Source organism: Perognathus longimembris, chromosome 8 (genome assembly GCF_023159225.1).
Source record: "Perognathus longimembris pacificus isolate PPM17 chromosome 8, ASM2315922v1, whole genome shotgun sequence".
Classification (NCBI taxonomy): Eukaryota; Metazoa; Chordata; class Mammalia; order Rodentia; family Heteromyidae; genus Perognathus; species Perognathus longimembris.
The window spans coordinates 59,721,276-59,740,880 of NC_063168.1; the positions used below are offsets into that span (position 1 = coordinate 59,721,276).

Consider the following 19,605-nt stretch of genomic DNA (forward strand, 5'->3'; position numbering starts at 1 on the left):
GTTCTTAGAAGTCTATGTACTGGGATGGGAATGTGGTGGGTTCCATTCCACAGTACCACATAAACTGAATTGGCCAGAAGTGGTGCTGTGGCCCAAGTGGTAGAGTGCTAGGCTTGAGCAAAATAAGCTCAGAGACAGTGCCCAGGCCCTGAGTTCAACCCCCAGCATGGGGGGTGGGGTGGGCACTCTGTATGCCAGGTACCAGTGGCTCACCTCAAAAATGCTAGCTACTTAGGAGGCTGATATCTGAGGATCATGGTTCCAAGCTCAGGCAGGAAGGTCTGTGAGACACTTATCTCCACTAAACTATGGAAAAAGCTAGAAGTGGAACTGTGGCTCAAGTGGTAGAGCACTAACTTTGAGCAAAAAGCTAAAGGACAGTGCCAGGGCCCTGAGTTCATGACTCAGGATTGGCACACACACACACACACAAAAGTCTATGTAGTCACCTGACTTATGGAACTGTAATTCCTTTATACAACTACTCAATTAAAAACAATAATTGTTGTTGTTGGTTGTGGGGTTTGAAGTCAGGGCCTGAGCACTGTCTCTGAGCCTCTCTGTTCTCAAAGCTAGTGTTCTACTACTTAAGTGACAGTGTCACGTCCAGTTTTTGGGTAGTTAATTGGTCTCATGGGGACTTTTCTGGCAGGGCTAGCTTCAAACTGCTATCCTCAGATCTCAGCTTCCTGGGTAGCTAGGATTATAGGCATAAGCCAAGGTGGCCAGCTAAAATTTTTTTTTAATTGCAAAAGTCTATGTAGCGTATCCTGTGGAAATATATTTATCACTTGTTATCAAACCAGTAGGATCAATAGTTACTTTCATTTGCTATTGTCAGTTTTATGACTATTTGTCAGTAATAAAAACTGAATAGGCTAGGGGGGGTAAATGGGAGAGGAGGGAAGGTGGGAGAAAAATGGAGGGGGTATCAAGTTGGACAAGAAATGTACTCACTACCTAATATTTGTAACTGTAACCCCTTTGTACTTCACCTTGACAAAAAACAAAAAAAACCCGGATACCCTAACTTGTCCCACCATATAGAAATTTGATAGCTCATCCATGATAGCTTTTATTATGATTGTGGCTTTGTGTGTGTGTGCATGTTGTATGTCTGAGATGGCTCTGGAACTTGAACTCAGGGCTTGGGTAAAGTCGCTGAGCATTTTCAGTTAAGGCTAATAATACTCTACCACTTGAGCCACAGCTCCATTTCTGGCTTTTCCTTTTGGTGGTTAATTGCAGATAAGAATCTCATGGGACTTTCCTGCCCAGACTAGCTTTGAACATCAGTTCTCAGCCTCCTGTGTAGCTAGATATGAGTCACTAGTGCCTGACAGTATTTGCAGTTTCTATCTGTATAAAAAAGACACTTCCCAAATAGTAATACTTAAAATCTCATTACAGATCAGAATCATCTGACAACCATTTGTAATAAATTTTAATCAATATTGATGGTTAAGAACACTACTTCTAAAATTTGAAAATTGGAAGCATATTAGGAGGAAGGCTAAAGAACTAGAGTGTTTTGTTTACCCTGTAAATGACCAGATGTGAACTTGTGCTCAGCAGGAAACAATTTCTTTAACCTGTGTCAAAATTCCACATCCACATGTGAGCATGCATCAAGAGCCAAAGGCCATTTTTGCTTTAGGTTTAACTTAAATGTTTCTACTTGTCTTTGCAAAGAAACAGGTGAATTTGGGAATGGAGAGCTGTGAGGCCAGTGATTTTCAGAAAAGTCACCCATACCTTCATAAACCAGTGCTACACACGTGAATAGTACAAAGGTAGAAAGACTACAAGCACTGTCATGTAATCTACATGAGAAATATCTACTCTACCAAGACTCAAGACTGACTTACCTACTAACATTTCCAAACCAATTGTTCTCTGGACTGCTTATACCAAGACTTTCAGAAACAATACGATTTTACTCAGAATTTTAAAATACCTTAAATCTTCTATGAATTTCTATCATTGCCACTATTGTAGTTCAGAATGGATATTCTGTTAAATGATAAATGTGAACAATAAGATAGGAAAGCAAATCAATACACTCCTAACTCGATTCAAACTTAAGTTTAACTCAAATTTAAATAACTTCTAAAACATAATTAATACTTACCTTGGATCTAGATATTTTACAGATAAACTCCCAACTCTGCAAACAGCAAAATGAAACACCTATATGGCTTCTTCATTTGTTAGAACAAGTAATGAAGTTAAAAATAAAAACCCTAACTGGGTACCAGTGGCTCATGCTTGTAATCCTAGCTACTCAGGAGGCTGAGATCTGAGGATCAAGTTCAAGGCTAGCCAGGGCAGGAAAGTCTGTGGGACTCTTATCTCCAATTAACCACCAAAAAGCTGGAAGTGGCACTGTGGCTCAAGTGGGAGAGCACTAGACTTGAGCTGAAAAGCTCAGGGACAGCACCCAGGCCCAGAGTTCAAGCCCCACGACCCTACATACATACATACATACATACCCTAATGTATGAATCAATTTAAAAATGGCACTGTCCTTTATCTCACCCAGAAGAAGAAAAAAAGGAAGTATTCCTCAGGTGATCTCTACTCTTCTACATGGTGTTTTCCTAACAAATCTAGCCCTGAATCTACATACAACATCCCATATGGAAAGGGAGATAAGTCAGCAGAATGAGCATTTCCTTCAAATGTCTAATGTTTAGACTGCTGAATCAAAATCAAACAGTTCAATTAATAAAGGAGCTTTAAGCAGTCTGACATTCCTCAAAAGGCTATCAGAGAAAAAGTAGATGACCAAGCAATTCCATTCCTAGCTGAATACCCAAGGGAACTACAACAGAAGCCCACACAAAACCCAGTATATAAACGGTAAGAACAGCATTTTACACAACAGTCAAAGAGAAAACTCAAATATCCAACTAAAAATGAGAATCTTAAAAGCTAATATATCACACAATGGAATATTTATCAAACAATAAAACAAAGTACACTACAATATGGATTAAACTTAAAAACAATGAAATAAAAGCCAAGAGACCACATAGTATATGATTTCATTTATTAAAAATGTCCACAATTGGGGTTGGGAATATGGCCTAGTGGCAAGAGTGCTTGCCTCCTATACATGAAGCTCTCGGTTCAATTCCCCAGCACCACATATATGGAAAACGGCCAGAAGGGGCGCTGTGGCTCAGGTGGCAGAGTGCTAGCCTTGAGCGGGAAGAAGCCAGGGACAGTGCTCAGGCCCTGAGTCCAAAGCCCAGGACTGGCCAAAAGAAAAAAGAAAAAAAAATGTCCACAATTGGGAAGTCTGCAGAGACAGAAAACAAATTAGTGGTTGCCTAGGTCTTGAGGAAAAAGGGATGAAGAAAAAATATGTTTTTGAGAACAGAACTTTTGGAATTGTGTGTGAAATTCCTTTCAAGTTGACTGTGGTGATGGTCGCAAAACTCCAGCTATACTAAAAAACATTCAACTATACACTTCAAATGGATAGTTTGTGAATTATATTTCAGTGAAACCTGTTATTAAAAAGGGGAGGAGCTGGGCATTGGTGGCTCATGCCTCTTAATCCTAGCTACTCAGGAGGCTGAAACCCAAGGATCATGACTGGAAGCCAGTCCAGGCAAGCAAGTGTCCATGAAACTCTTATCTCCTATAAACTACCAAAAAACTGGAAGTGGACCTGTGGCTTAAGTAGTAGAGTGCTAGCCTTGAGCAAAAAGAAGGTGGGGGACAGTGTGCAGGCCCTGAGTTCAAGCCTCAAACTGGTGCACTTGCACACACCCCCACACACATGCACCCACGCACGCAACTCCTCACCACAAAACTATTCTGAAAAGATTTTAAGATACTTCTGAAGAAGAAGATGGCAGGTTGAGACCAGCCTCCAGAGAGTAGATGCTATCCCTAGATAACCAGCAAAAAGCAGGGCCGGAGAAGATCTTGAGTAGCAGAGTACTAGCTTAGCAAGCTCCAGACCCTGAGCTCAGTACTACCAAATAAATATATAAACAAATCCAGGAAAAAAGGGCCAGAAGAGTGGCTCAAGTGTTCTAACATCTGCTTAAGCAAGCATGAAACCAAATTCCAGTACTGCACCTCTCCCCGTTAAAAAAAAAAACTCTGGTGGTGGCACATGCCTATTATCCCAGCTACTCTAGAGGCAGATCGGAGGATAGACAATGTGGAGTCCAGCCTGGGAAAAAGTGCAAGACCCTATTTGAAAAATGAAAAGGCAAAAAAAAGACTAGGGATGTAACTCAAGTATGTAGGGCATTTGCCAAGTAAATGTGAGGCCCTATGTTCAGTATCACCAAAGGAAAGAAAAAAAAGAATATTTTAATTATATAATGTATGTAACATAAAAATATGTCAAATCATCAATATGTGGCATCATTAAGTTATACAATTATGGAGAACTTAAAAAACAACAACCTTTTTACTTTTCTATTTCCCAAATTTGTGCCCAGGCCCTGAGTTCAAGCCCCAGGGCTGGCAAAAACCAGAACAAAACAAACTGCAATCCTATTTCTCAAATTAGTAAAATAACTTACTTTTTTTTTTTTTTTTGGCCAGTCCTGGGGCCTGGGACTCAGGGCCTGAGCACTATCCCTGGCTTCTTTTTGCTTAAGGCTAGCACTCTACCTCTTGAGCCACAGTGCCACTTAAGGCTTTTTTCTATATATGTGGTACCAAGGAATCGAACCCAGGGCTTCATGCATGCTAGGCAAGCACTCTACCACTAAGCCACATTCCCTGCCCAATACCTTACTTATAATTTTATAAGGTAAATGGCGAACAGTTTCATATGTATTATCAAATACATGATACAGAATAGACATTTTCAACTAGTACAGTCCCAGTTTTTAATACCTGGATCAAGTCCAAGGCTAGCAAAAGAGCTGGAACTATGGCACTGTTTTAATTCCCCAGCAGTTTTCCATACCACCAACCTCCTCTCAGGTACATCAGATTCTACTCATCCCATTTCATTTCCTGCAAAATAAACTCAGAATGTATCATTTGAACTAAGTTGCCAAGGGGATTGTGCTATACTCCTAACCTAACTCTTAGAGAACAACACAAGTGAAAAGATTTTAATGGATACAAGCTAGCTTCAATTTAAACAATCAAAATCACTATGACAGACCACAAGGTTGTGGTAACAACAGAGGATAACAAGATAAAAGTGGCAGAAGACCTTTATTCTTTGTTCTAAGTAAAATTTATCTAAGAAAATATACTGGAAAAACATACACTGTCCAAATAATGTAACAGTAGTTTATTTTACGTTAACAGCACAGATTAAAATGCCCTAAAAACTTTGAAAATACAAACAGCAACTGTAAGCCCACCTAAAATAGAAAAATAGACTAACCTACAAAAGGGATTTACTGAAAACGTTTATATCTGGCTGTTAATCTGACGCACTGTGCAATTGTTAAAATCGAGCTAATTCAGGAATATTACCTACTTCACTTGATTGTACCACCAACATATAATATCCACTCTTAATATTTTCCAAAAACACAACGTATCAATTGTAGTGTCACTGCTATGCTAGGATCTCTTGAAATGTTTTCTTTTAATTATAATTATGTATTTTTGACTGGGTAATTTTTTATTTGAACTATTTACTTAAAAGCAAAAAAAAAATACTCATGGCTATTCTGCTAGGCAGAATATCAATTACTTTGAGTTAAATTTAGCTAACAAAGAGTATCACTGAAAACCAAGGTTGACCAAAAGTGTTTTCTTTGAAGACTGAATCTAAAATCTCACTAAAATCTAAGTCTGCTCTGTACAAGGTATTTGAAGGGGCCCTAGAAGATGGAATCTTAAGAATCTCTGGGAAGAACTGCAATTCTTAAATCTGCTTCTGCAGGATTATGTAGCCGACCTCTTCACCAATAAATAGTATGCTCAACATAGAAACAGAGGAAAGGCTGGTAAAGGCTGAAATATCACTGGGAGCTCCTTGTGAGAGACGACTGTGTCTCTGAGCCTTAGGTTTTTAGTGGTGGGCACAGAGGAGTTCAATAAACATTGGTTAAAAGTAGTAAATGTGAGAGACAAAGGGCAAAAGCCAAACCAATGCCAACAGCAATATTTACAAGACAATATGCTGTAAACCAACTGCACATCTCAGAGGAGGGTGGGGAGGGAACCAGGGAAGGGGAAGATGGAAGAAAAACTGAGGAGGAGGTAAAAGCTTTGATAAGAAATGTACTCACTGCCTTTCCCATGTAACTGTAACCCCTCTGTACATTACTTTGACAATTAAAAAAAAAGTAGTAAATGTGTTCGGACTAGAATCTTAGAAAAAAACACACAAAAAAGTGGGGGTGGGGCAGCGGAAGCCCAAACCAGAAGTAACATTTAACATTGAAACTACCTAGGCTACTTTCCCCAGTTTTCTTTTCTAATAACCTTGAGACCTACTCAATGATGTTTCTTAAGTTTCTGTCATCATAAAAAGGTACATCTGACTCAAAAGGTTCAAACGTAAATACATGAATCTGTTTTATGCTTACTAAGCATATGAATATACAGAAAATAAAAAAGAGACAAACATTAGCTTTTACAAAATCTTTAAATCTGCAAAACAATAAGATGGAAGGCTTATACTCCTCTGAAGATTAGCAAGATACAGAAAAAAAAAGTTAACTATATTCCTTTGTAGACCAGGCACAATTACCAAGTATAATTCCTCAGACTACCAAGTCTTAGGTAGTGAACACTGACTGCAAGCACCAGGGGCCTCCCAGGAGTAACTTGATAATAAAGAAAAAGGTAAATAAGAAGAGTTCCTGATAAAACGTTTGCTTCCTATTCAGTCTTTAGATTGCAGTGAGGCTTTCACCAGCTGGAGCAAATAAAATACACTGCTTTATTTACACAGGATTGATGTTCAACCATAAACTGAAAGTACTAGCCCCCCCCCCCAGTCAATCTTCTTTAGTGAATTTCCAAATGTAAGTACTAATGTTTTTCTGCAGTATACAATTTAGCTTCAGGTAATCTGCAAGCAAATAAATAGCGCTACATATGCAATCCTTCAAAGGTAGAGGAAAAAATGGCACCTTTAATTGGTTTTAAGAGAGTTAAATTCTTTCCTACACACTCACAAGACAAGTCGTGATAACGCAAATTTCAGAGTAAAGGGACGCATTAACTATATCGACTTTGAACAATATCCTGCAACGGATCAATACATTTAACCCTCGGCCAGCCCACCTTTTTTTTTTCTTTCTCTTTTACGTATGCTCCCACCAAAATGAAACTAATCAATAAAATCATGAAGGCCCCAAAACTTCAAATGTTGGGAGAGCGTGTACATTCCTTTTAAGTACAAGAGAAGCTTCACAACAGGCCTTTACTAAGTTTGCACACAAATTAAAACTCTGCTCGAGCCTGTTCAATCTCCAAGCCACAAAAACAACCCTTTTACCAAACGCATCCATACATTTCATATTCCTTACGTGCATTCTCAACCCGATTCAAGATTGTGTTTTACTATTTTCTTTACGCCAGATAATAAATATAGTAGGCAAACTCGCTAATCTTTTTTTTCCTCTCTCTATAAGAGTCCATTCTAGAGCATCTTGTAAGAACAACAAAAAAATCAAGAACACAGAACGGATGCAACAATCTTCCCGAAGAGGGTGATTTTTGCAAAATTCACTGCCAGAAAAACAATCGGAGGCAGCCAAGGGCAACGCACAAAGAGAACAGAGACGAAATACACATTCCACGGATGCACAATTCTGAGCTACAGGCATCCTCGTCCCCATCCCCGGGAAGGTCACCGGAGGCCAGCACGAAGGCCAAGGGAGCCCGTCGGCGTCCCTGGAAGGTTGTCCCCGAAGATGGGCTACTCGGCCTGGATGCCCGAGCCCGATGTCCGGGTCTCCGGGCCTGCCCGTCCTCCCCCGGCCCCGGCCTTTCTGCGCTCTCCGGGCCCGCCGCCGCCCTCCCGGGGATCTGTCTGGGCGGGAAGGGACCCCCTCCATCCGGGCTCCGCGGCGAGGGCAGCGAGGAGGGTGCGGGGCCCCGGGACCCCGACTCACCCTCCAGCAGGCGGGTGATGAGGCTGTCCACGTTCAGCTCCCCGTCCGCCATCTTGTCGGCACCAGCCTCTCCTTCCCGGCCGCGGCAACAAGGGCTTCCCGGCGGCGGCGGCGGCTGCGGCTGCGGCGACGGCTCGGCGTTCTCTCACCTACGAGTCACGCGGCGTTTCGACCCCGGTTTCCCCCCCCACACACACTCCCGGTCCCCCCGGCCCCTCCCGAGGCCCGCCCCCAGCCCCCCCCCGCCCCGCCAAGCCGCGGACGCGCGCACCCCGAGGCACCCGCCACAACAAACAAACAAGCTCGGGGGCCCCCCACGAACCGCGGCCGCGTCAGACCCGAGCCGCCACCTCCTCCGACTCCTACTCCACCACCACCTCCGCCTCCGATCCCCGGCACCGCCCAGCTCCGCAAAGCTCACCAGCGCCGCCGACGGCCCCACCCGCAGCGCCACTCAAGCTCCACAGAGCCAGCCCGCCGCCGCCGCCGCCGCGCCGCGCCGCGCCACGCAGATCTCCGCGCATGCGCGCTGCGCTCCTCTTCCTCCACACACTCCTCTCGCCCCTGCGCGTTACTCTCTCTCTCCCACCCATCACAACCATGGCGCAAGCGCAATGAGACCAGTTCTCCCGCTCCCGCGGCCTCAGTCGCGGAGCTGGTGCGTGGTCACCCATCCGTTTCCACATCCACCACTGCGCCGAATCGCCGGTGGGCCGCGCAGGCGCGGTGGAGGCCAGGCGGGCAGGCTTGCGGGGCCCGGGCCGCTCTCTTTACTCAGGACGCTGCTAGGCAGAGCTGGCGGCCCCTCTCTCCTCCTGTTTGTCCCTGGTGGTCCTGCGGCTCTGCAAGACTTAGCCGCGGCGCCCTTCCCGCCCCGATTTGCTTTTCTTGGCTTCGTTCCCGGACGCTGCATGCAGCATGTTCATTCCTCCCGTGTCCGTTAAGCGGGAAACGCGGACTGCAGTTACCTTTGTGTGAAACCCAAGTGTGTGGAAAGGCGGAGAGAGCTACGCGGCTGGACGGCTTTAATACCGCGAATAAGCTTTATAACCTAATGTCCTACGGATCTGCTTACCCTGGATAAAACCAGAGTTAAAATGGACTCTGGAAGCATCAGCAGTCATGCGATTTTCCATGGGAACCCCTCTCTACCTTGTCTCCAGCTCATCAGTCACGTCATCCTACATCTCCATCCACTGTAGATAACCCTACCCACCTCTTTTCCGTTCATACTGTCTATCTTCTGGTTGTTCCTATCTTGTGATTGTTTAAGCATGGATCCAACACACTTAGCTCCTAAAAGTTAAAAAAAAGACAACAGATTTTTTTTCCTTATGCCTGCCATACCTACTAATTATCTGGTTCAGAGAAGGAAGGGCGAAAGAGAAAGGTTCAGTATTTAGCTTTCTTATCACGTGATGTTGCCTTTAGAAGGACCGGGAAAAAGAGTAGCCACTGAAAGTATCATAGCAAGAAACAGTATTTGGCTTCTTTTAGGAGATGGTCAAACCAAGGGCCTTGCCCCATTCCACAGGTGCTCGTTGCCAGCCACTGAGACATAATGCTACATGGAGATGGAGGCAACATGTTAACTGATCATAACTAACATCACTGATAATGACTAACACACTGAGATCCCTGTATATGCCCAGGTACTATTTTAGATGGTATTATTTAATCCTAAAAACAAGCCCTACAGCAGGTCCCATCTCTGCTTTGTGGTTGGGATTAATAGGACAAATGATTTAAGTAACTAGCTCCAAACCATACACGTAAGTAAGCAGCAGAGCTAGCATTCAAACGCAGGCATCTAATCATAGAGTTTGCACTCTTAACAATTGTAGTTAAGTGCGTGTGTGTGTGTGAGAGAGACAGAGAAAGAGAGAGAGGCGCGCTCTGGGTGCTTTAAGGTGTGTGTGCCTTATGAACCTGGGCAATAAAGACTGTAGAATTTGGGGGGAAGGGGAGGAGGAAAAATAATTTTCCACTCGTGTTTTATGATTATTAAGATGAGCTATAGAGTTAGGATTCCCTAACTTTTTTTTCTAGTTACTTATCTGCCTTAGGATTTTGTTTACTAGTTAATGTTACTGAACAGTTATAATGCTGGTCTTGCCTGGAGTAGATTTTACAGATCACCACCAGTTCCTTTTGTGGCTTTTAGGCATACAAAGAAATGGCTTAGCTGGGCACGATGACACTGGCCTGTAATCCCAGGTACTTGAGAGATTCAGGGCCAGTCAGGGCTAGCAGTGTGGCTCCGTGGTAGACTGCCTACCAAATGTGAGTTCCTGAGTTCAATCCCCAGAACCTTCCTTCTTTCCAAAAAAGAATGAAAGAAATGGCTTGTCATCATTTTCTTTTTTTTTTTTTTTTTTTTGCTAAAGTATGTATATTTTTCCTAACTTTATTCCAGAAGAAAGGGGTTAAAGTAGATTACAGAAAGCATTAAGCGGGATAAATTAAAAATAAGGACAGGGGAAAATAGAACACGAGAGAGTGTGAAAGATAAAATTAAGCCAGCAATTTTATATACAAAATGCACAGTGCAAAGTCCTATTGGTTTACAATAATAGGAATAAACCACAAACTTGACTCTCAGCTTTCTAGAAACTAAAGGAAAAAAATAGTTCATTTGCAAGTAGAGAGAAGATACTTCATTTGAACTGGACTAGGGATTTAAATATAGTAGCTCATAGACTTGGATGCCACTTCCCCAAATCTTTTTTTTTTTTTTTAACTTTTTTGCTTGGGGCTTGAACTCAGGGCGTGAGCACTGTCCTTGAGTTTCTTTTAGTCAAGGCTAGCACTTTACCACTTGAGCCACAGTACGACTTCCGGCCTTTTCTGTTTATGTGGTGCTGAGGAATCAAATCCAGGGCTTCATGCATGCTAGGCAGGCACTCCTCCGCTAAGCCATATTCTCAGCCCAAAGAGCCTGTTTTAAAAGCTCAGGATGCTTCACGTCTCCAACTTGCATGGCCCCCATGAATCCCATGGACTTAAACATCTACAATTAGGGCTCAAATATATGCAGATAGATTTCAAAGACAGGAGACATTCAAAATAAACTCGATTACATAGAGTATTATTGATTGGTAAGAAAATCACCACAAATGGGCAGAGTCCAATCTCAGCAGAGTCCTGGGGTTCTCAAGACACAGGTGAATGATTTGGGGTATGGCTTGCTGCTCTCCCCTCTCCATTCCCACCAGGTATTCACTGTCTTGGAATCCTGGGATAGAAGAGCCATTCTGAAAATGAAGGAATTTTATGACTAGGGGCCCAACCATCTTTTCGGTGGGATCTTTCTCTAAAAGAATGGTATCCGGGGCTGGGGATATAGCCTAGTGGCAAGAGCGCTTGCCTCGTATACATGAAGCCCTGGGTTTGATTCCCCAGCACCACATATACAGAAAATGGCCAGAAGTGGCGCTGTGGCTCAAGTGGCAGAGTGCTAGCCTTGAGCAAAAAACGAGCCAGGGACAGTGCTCAGGCCCTGAGTCCAAGGCCCAGGACTGGCAAAAAATAAATAAATAAATAAATAAAAAGAATGGTATCCATCCAGAATTCTTCGAGTTTGAAGTTGAACGGAAACTGTGTTACTTAACCCCCCAGTGGCTGCTGGGACAGCGCATCATAATCTAAAGTATTCTTTTGGAAGAAAATCACGGATAGTCATATCATATAAGATAAAGACTAAAACTAAGCTTGTATCAGTTCAGGACACATTTGCCATGAAAGAGGGTACCCCTGTTTTGTTTTTTTTTCCAGAGTAAAATTGGCTTATTGGAAGAAGTTTGGAAAAATGTAGAAAAAGATATAAAAATCACTTATAACCTTGCCAGTCATAGATAGCCACTTTTTCTCCCTTCTTATACTGGGGAATTTATCCCAGGACCTCAAAGACAAGTGCTCTACCACTGGAGGCAATCATAGCCCTTTTAGTTTGTATTTTGTTTTCTTTTTTGGGGGGGCCAGTCCTGGGCCTTGAACTCAGGGCCTGAGCACCGTCCCTGGCTTCTTCCAGCTCAAGGCTAGCACTCTGCCACCTAAGCCACAGCGCCCCTTCTGGCCGTTTTCCATATATGTGGTGCTGGGGAATCGAACCGAGAGCTTCATGTGTAGGAGGCAAGCTCTCTTGCTACTAGGCCATATTCCCAGCCTAGTTTGTATTTTGTTTTCAACATAGGGTCTCAATAATTTTTCCCAGGCTGGCCTTGAAATTTCGGTCCTCCTGCCTCCCTTTCTTATTTCTGAATCATGGTGGTTGAACCTTCACCAGCACATCATGAGGTTTATGGAGATATCTGATTCATTCATTCATAGGTAATTCCAGAAATGTCTGTGAAGGAAACGTCCTGAATATTATTTACATTATTTATATTTCCTAATTGAAAGGGACTTGAGACATCACAATTTGAAGCCTTAATAAAATTTTGATTTTTTTTCTGGCAGGACACTTTATTTTATTTTCTGGATAATTATTTATTGTCAAAGTGATGTACAGAGGGGTTACAGTTTCATACGTAATTCAGTGGATACATTTCTTGTACAATTTGTTACCTCCTCCCTCAAATTTTTTATTTTGTTTTTCCTACTAATATGTAGTATCTAGGAAATTCTGATATCCATTAGACACAGGCAGACAGACCAGGCTTCAGAGAAACCCAGCTATTATTGTGGATTTTCTCCAAAGAAGGAGCTCTGGGACCATAATGGACAGCAGCCTTGTGTCACTTTTTTTTTTTTTTTTTTTTTTTTTTTTGCCAGTCCTGGGGCTTGAACTCAGGGCCTGAGCACTCATTGTCCCAGACTTTTTTTTTTTTTTTTGCCAGTCCTGGGCTTTGGACTCAGGGCCTGAGACTTTCCCTGGCTTCTTTTTGCTCAAGGCTAGCACTCTGCCACTTGAGCCACAGTTCCACTTCTGGCCGTTTTCTATCTATGCGGTGCTGGGGAATCGAACCCAGGGCTTCATGTATATGAGGCAAGCACTCTTGCCACTAGGCCATATTCCCAGCCCCCTGGCTTCTTTTTGCTCAAGGCTAATACTCTACCACTTGAGCCACAGCACCCTTTCTGGCTTTCTGTATATATGGTGCTGAGGAATCGAACCTGGGGCTTCATGTATATGAGGCAAGCACTCTACCACTAGGCCATATTCCCAGCCCCTTGTGTCACTTTATAGTAAACATAGCAAAGACCTTTCATTAGGATGCTTTTCTTGTTTGTCTCTCACTATTGGCTAGTAGCCAATATGGGTGTGAGCAGGTATAAGAGGCAAAATATGGAAGTTGTGATAGACAGCTCCCTCTTGCCTCAAGTTAATTCAAGACAGTTTTTTTGATGAACAAATCAGTTTTTGTGTTTCCATCAATAATCCCCTCAGTCAAGTCATTAGTCTTGAATGGTACTAAGTTTAATTTTTATCCGGTATACCTGGAAAGTAGCTATTCTTTTAATCAAATATCATAAGCTTTTGGATATCTTTTTTTTTTTTTTTTTTTTTTGCGGGGGTTAGGCAAGCACTGTACCAGTTGGTCTCTACCCATAGCCCTTTATGCTTTAGTTAATTTTTGGACAAGGTCTCAAGTTTATACCTGGGCTTGGCATCAAACTGTGATACTCCTACTCACATCTCTCACACAGCTGAGATTACAGCCATGCACCACAATGTCCAGTTTATTTGCTGTGATGGAGGGAAGAGTTATCTCACTAATCTTTACCTGGGGCGGCCTTAAACCTTAATCATCTGAGCTCTACACTCTTAGTATCTGAGTTTACAGATGTATACCACCCTGCCCAACAAGATTTAGCTTTTATTTCCTTTTAGTATTCATAAGAGAATAATAAGGCATGTCTTTAGTCATTTTAGCCCCTAAAATTTATCCTGTTCATTCAGAGGAGTTACCAGGAAATAACCAGTCACTATGTAACTAATTGTTTGTTGGTAAGGAAAAGTATACAGGATGTGAAGTTTGTTACAGATAAAACTGTTTTGTTTCTAGCTACAGTTCTACAGTTGCTCTTTTTTTTTTTTAACAGAATATCCAGCTTCTACTTGGTTATCTTTTCAGTTGGAGATTTATCTCTTGCAAGGTTTCATAAGTCCCCATTTCAACTGATTTTAGTAACTAAGACAAAGAAAGAAAGCACTGAGTTTTCTAAAACACTAGTTAAAAAAGAAATAGATATCCTCTAAGAACATATTAAAATTAATAGATTAGATTACCTCAAACTAAAACCATATATATCTGTGGAAAATATTCACTGGGGTTATATAGCCATCACCAATAGATCCTTTTATGTAGAAAATACCGGTTACATAGAATATTATGAATTACTATTGACCTAAACCACGTCCAGTCTATTATAAATAAGTTTATGTTTGGAATGCCCCGTAGTACTTGCTATTTAAGAAAATCTTACAATGACTAAATCTCTAAAATGAAACATATATTGGATCAATTAAGTATGCATGAAATACTGTTTGAATCTGCACCATCCTAACTTTTGAGCAGGTTTAAAGACTATCTAGGGAAATGCCCACCAAGCTGTTTTTCTGAGCCTTGATTTCATTACCTACAAAATGTATCCATTAATGATCTCCAAAGTTTCTTCCAGCATTAACAAGTGTTTAATCCTAAAATATACAAACAAAGCTCCAAAATGTAACATAATATTGTACAAGCTGTCCCCCATTTAAGAACTGGATTGACTCCAAAAGGTCAATTGTTTGGGAACACAGAACATATTTTCCCACAGACTGTGATACTAACGGTGGTTAAATTCTCAGCTTGGTCTGTAAAATCAATTTAAATCCCTAATGCAACTAGAGGAGCGTGTCCACCACCAATTACCACAAAGCTCATGAAAAAAAAAATCCACGGAGAATTCTAATTTTGCCTGGCAGAAAACATCTCAGTATTTTCTATTACCCTGAGCAGTAGTCATGACCCTTAGTGTTAGTTCCAACTCCCAGACAGCCTTGCCTTGGCCCTAATGGGAGGCAAAGCTTGGACAAACAGATAGAAGTGTGAGGAATCATTTGGTGTTTCTGAACCTGTAAGCAGGGTGGGGGAAGGATGGTGCTGAGCTCAGTATGTAACATCTGAGAGTATAGTTTCCAGGAAGGAATTGGCAACCAAAATAAAGGATAGGGAGTAGCAAGTTAGAAGACAAATAGAAGTAAACATACTGTACTGGGAACATTTTAAGTCACAATTTTAATCTCATTCACCTTGTAGTAGAGGAAGTTGAGGTCTAGAAAGACTAAGCGGTACCAACTTCATAGTAATGCTAAGATTTGAATCTAGACCTCTCCATTGCTATCTCACTCTCTTTTTGTTTCTCACAGGTTTACTTAACAGCCACTCTGCTATACAAGGACTCCTTTTCCTTTCCACTCTTTCCTGTACAATTTGATGTCCCATCCCTCTAGAATTTGACATACCATATCCACCCATATCTCTATTGTTCTTTCCACAGCAACTTGATCAGCAATTAACACAACACTTTTCTTCTTTTGGGCTCCTGTGTTTTACAAGTACCCTCAGCTCTAAATGGCTTTCTAATTGCTAATAAAATGTTGCTCTGACCCTTACCATCCCAGTCCAGGCCTGAAGAAACCAGCAGAGTAATCTCAAACTTTAGTACCATTAGGACACTCTCCTTAGGATGCTCCTGATGAGATGATCAAGCTGACTGGCTGGAGAGCCCACAAGACAGCCATTCTCTTTTGTTGGGGGAAAGCCTGTGTCTGAATGTGCCATGTGCTGTGTATTTTCGCTAACCTTGTTACATTTAACCCCCTGATTGAGCATAAATTGTTTCTTCTTTATAAATGCAGGAAGGAAAGCTCAGGGGTTTTGATTTGTATCTAGTCTTCTTGGGCTAGTTAGGGACAAGCTCCAGTACTACTGTGAGAAACAGTGTAAAGAAGTTAGTGGTTGAGGGGGAATGGTGCAGTAGGTGTAGTGTGCTATGATGGGAAGTGCCATGAACTCACAGCAGAAGCATGTAGGCACAGTGTGCATGACTGTGACCGTGGGGCAGAGTCTGCAGTAAAGAAGAGGAAGGGGCCCGGAGCTGGTGGCTCATGTCTATACTCCTAGCTACTCAGGAGGCTGAGATCTAAGGATCCAGGTTGGAAAAATCATTCCAGGCAGAAAAGTCCTTGAGATTCTTCTCTTCCATTAACCATCAAAAAGCCAGATGTGGAAATAGGGTTCAAGTGGGTAGGGCACTACCCATAAATGAAAAAGCCAAGCAAGAGGGAATGGTCTTGAATTTAAGCCCCAGTACTGGGATGGAGGGTGAGAGGGAGGGAAAGAGAAGGAGAGAAAGAGAGAGTAGGGGAAGGGAAAGGGAAGGAGGGGGAGCGAAGAGGGGAGAAGGAGGGAGGAAAGCAAGGAAGGAAAGTAGGGAGGAAGGAAGGAAGGAGGAAAGAAGGGAGGGAAGGAAGGAAGAAAGGAAGGAAGGAAAGAAAGAAGAAAAGAAGGAAGGACTGGAAGGGAAGGAAAGAGGGAGAGAGGGAGGGAGGAAGGAAGAGAGGAAGAGAGGAGGGAATATCTAGTCACCTCCATGGGCAGGATGGAACTTGCCTGTTCTGCACATCAGAGGGTTCCTTGATCAGATACATGAATGAACTCTCATACTTTGGTCACAAATACCTGTGCCTGAGGGTGTGGATGACTCAAAGCTTTCTAGAATTCCAAATAGAAGACACTAAGGACAAGCCAGGCCTCTCTAGCAGCCATGCCATCAAAGGATTTGAACTGGGCAGTCAAGTACTCTGGGATTTAACTCAGTGATTCCCAGTTAAAGTGTCTGTGTTTGGTGTTGGAATCACCTAAAGAATCTGCAAAATACCATTACATTTTGAAACAATGCCCCATGGAATTTTTTTTTCCCCTGGTCCTGGGGCCTAAACTCAGGGCCTGGGTGCTGTTTGGAGCCTCTTTGTGCTCAAGGTTAGTGCTCTACCACTTGAGCCCACAGCACCACTTCTGGCTTTTTCTGAGTAGTTTAGAGGAGAGGAGAGTTCTCATAGACTTTTCTGCCTGGGCTGGCTTTGAACTGGGAGCTCAGCTCCTGAGTAGCTAGGATTACAGGCGTGAGCCACCAGTGCTTGGCTTCCCAGGGAATTTTGATAGGGTCCTGTGCATCATCTTCCTTTTCTCTACTTGTTTTTTTTTTTTTTCTGATTTCAAAAACTAAATTAAGGAGGCTGGGCTTGGTGACTAAAGCCTGTAATCCTAGCTATTTCGGAAGCAGAGAGGATCGTAGGCCAGAGTAAAAACTGTAAGGCCCTAACCAAAAATAACCTAAGCAAAAAGGGCTGGGGGTATGGCTCAAGTGGTAGAGGCAAGAAGCCTTGAGTTCAAGCCATGGTACCAGAAAACAAAATATGTCAAAGAGACTGGTTCAGGTAGAAGAGAGAAGAAAAGATCATGTGAAGGGAATGTTTCCGGAGAAGTTTATGCAAGAGTGGAGAGGCTGGAATTCCTGGCAGTCATTCACTAGAGGAAGTGGAAAGTAGAGTGGGGTAATTAGGAAGGAACAGTGTGGAAGAACTGGAATGTTAGGAACTTGATGCTGTTTGACAAAAGAAACAATTCACATATTCATTCATTCATTCATTCATTCAATATGTATTTATTGGGCTCCTACTCTGTGCCAGGCATGGTAGGATGCTGAAGTCTTCTTTTCCCTCATAAAGCTTATATTCTGGTTGGAAGGGGATAAGGTGATTAGTTCATTTGTTTTTGCCTGGGACTTTTCTGGTATTAGCACTGAAAGTCATCCCAGGAACTCCTTGGGCAAAGCAAAATGATTGGTTCTCTAGAAAGTGGATCTCTCTCTCTCTCTCTCTCTCTCTCTCTCTCTCTGCTAGGAAAGAGGTCAGAGGTATAAAACAATGTTGTGATAAAGCTGATAGGGAAGATCTCTCTGAGAAAGTATTTGTGTAAACATCTGAGGGTAGGTTATAGAGGACTGATTCTTTTTTAAAAAAATTTTTAACTATATATTTTTTTTGTCTTTTCTTTTTTGGTACTGGGGATTGAACCCAGGATGTTGCACTTGCTAGGCAAGTGCTTTGCCACTGAGTACATCCCAGCCCAGAGAAGTGATTATGGCATGGAGAACTACCATTTATTGGCCCTAGGGTTGAAACCACTTTGGCTTGACTGAAGAACAGCAGATAAACAGACATGGTACAGAAGTAGAGAAGGGCCAGATTGGAGTAAACCATGTCTGGCTCATATCTGGAGTGTGATACAGGCTTCTCCACAGGAATGACAACAGACCTTATGACCCAATGCTCTGAGGATGAAGGGGAAAAAAAAAGCAGAGGGAAGCAAGTGCCTCTGGAAATCTTAGTTGTTGTTGTTTTTTCAACATGCTGATCAGAGAAGCAGTGGAGCACAGTGGTACATCTACCTGGCCCCAGTCAGATCCAGCAGGGCAAGTTTGGCTGCTGATCAGAGAAGCAGTGGAGCACAGTGGTACATCTACTTGGCCCCAGTCAGATCCAGCAGGGCAAGTTTGGCTCAGTGATGAGTTGGGAAGGGAGAGATAGAAGCATCCAAGGTTCTCTTGCAGATTAGATTCCTAGACATTGGTGGCCCAGGATGTCCAGTGTTTCCATGTGTTTTGAGCAGTTACCAGAGAATACTATGGGCAGGTAATTCATAAACAATACTAGTTTATTTGCCTTATTGAATAGAAGTCCAAAATTGAATGGTTACATTTGGAGAGAGGCTGTGTGAGAGAGGGAAAGAGCAGAGAGAGAGAGAGAGAAACTTTTTTTTGGAGATAGGGTCTCTCTATGTAGCACAGGATGGCCTCAAACTCTTGTCCTCTGTCATTGTGATTCCTGAGTGCTGGGATCACAGGCTTGGGCCACTGTGCCTGGTAGCACTTGGTTTTTTTTTGTTTTGTTTTGTTTTGTTTTACAACAAACTCACTTTCTTGATCATTATGGCTAACCCACTTCTTTGACAGCAGCATTCATCAGCTTAGGAGGACCCATCTCTCACAACCTATTCCCTTCTTAAAGATCCCACCTCTCACCCATTGCTTTGAGGACTGAATTCGCTGAGGGTCACATTACAAACACAGAGCCAGGAGAACAAAGGAGAGTGGTAGATCAAAAGGTGATTCCAAGGACGTTTATCATTTGAGTCTGAAATCTTCTGAGTCTGAAATCTTCTGAGAATCCAGACTTCATGGGAGAAGAGAATGTGCTCTGCCCTTTCCCACCCAAAGGAAGAAGGTTCCATACTAGAGTGGCAAGAGAAGGAAGCTGGGATGCCACAGCCCAGGGCTCCCACTCTAGCTCTGTCACCTACAAGTTGCACCTGCAAGGTAGCTTCATTAATCTGGGGAGTCTCCTGTTCTTGCCAGTCAAGGAGGATAATGATACTGGGATAGCTGAGTTGTGAGTACTGGATGAGGTAATATCACACTGTGGTGCAAATCAGGGTGAGCTCTCAGTTTAGGTTCACTCTGTCTCTTTAAAGACACCCTTGAAGTT

At 42.6% G+C, this 19,605-nt stretch overlaps 1 protein-coding gene across 2 annotated transcripts in view; it reads right to left on the bottom strand.

The window, feature by feature from the left end:
• The window catches only part of Ppp1cb (protein phosphatase 1 catalytic subunit beta), a 30,558-nt gene extending 21,953 nt beyond the window's left edge, over nucleotides 1-8,605 (bottom strand). Inside the window, exons 1-2 of one of the 2 annotated variants that reach the window (XM_048353203.1) lie at nucleotides 8,488-8,605; nucleotides 8,067-8,215 (exon numbers count right to left, since the gene is read on the bottom strand). In XM_048353203.1, coding sequence (XP_048209160.1) covers nucleotides 8,067-8,118 — 52 coding nt within the window. In that variant the 5' untranslated portion in view covers nucleotides 8,119-8,215; nucleotides 8,488-8,605. The other variant, XM_048353202.1, reaches the window with a different exon arrangement.
• Between the last annotated feature and the right edge of the window lie 11,000 nt (nucleotides 8,606-19,605).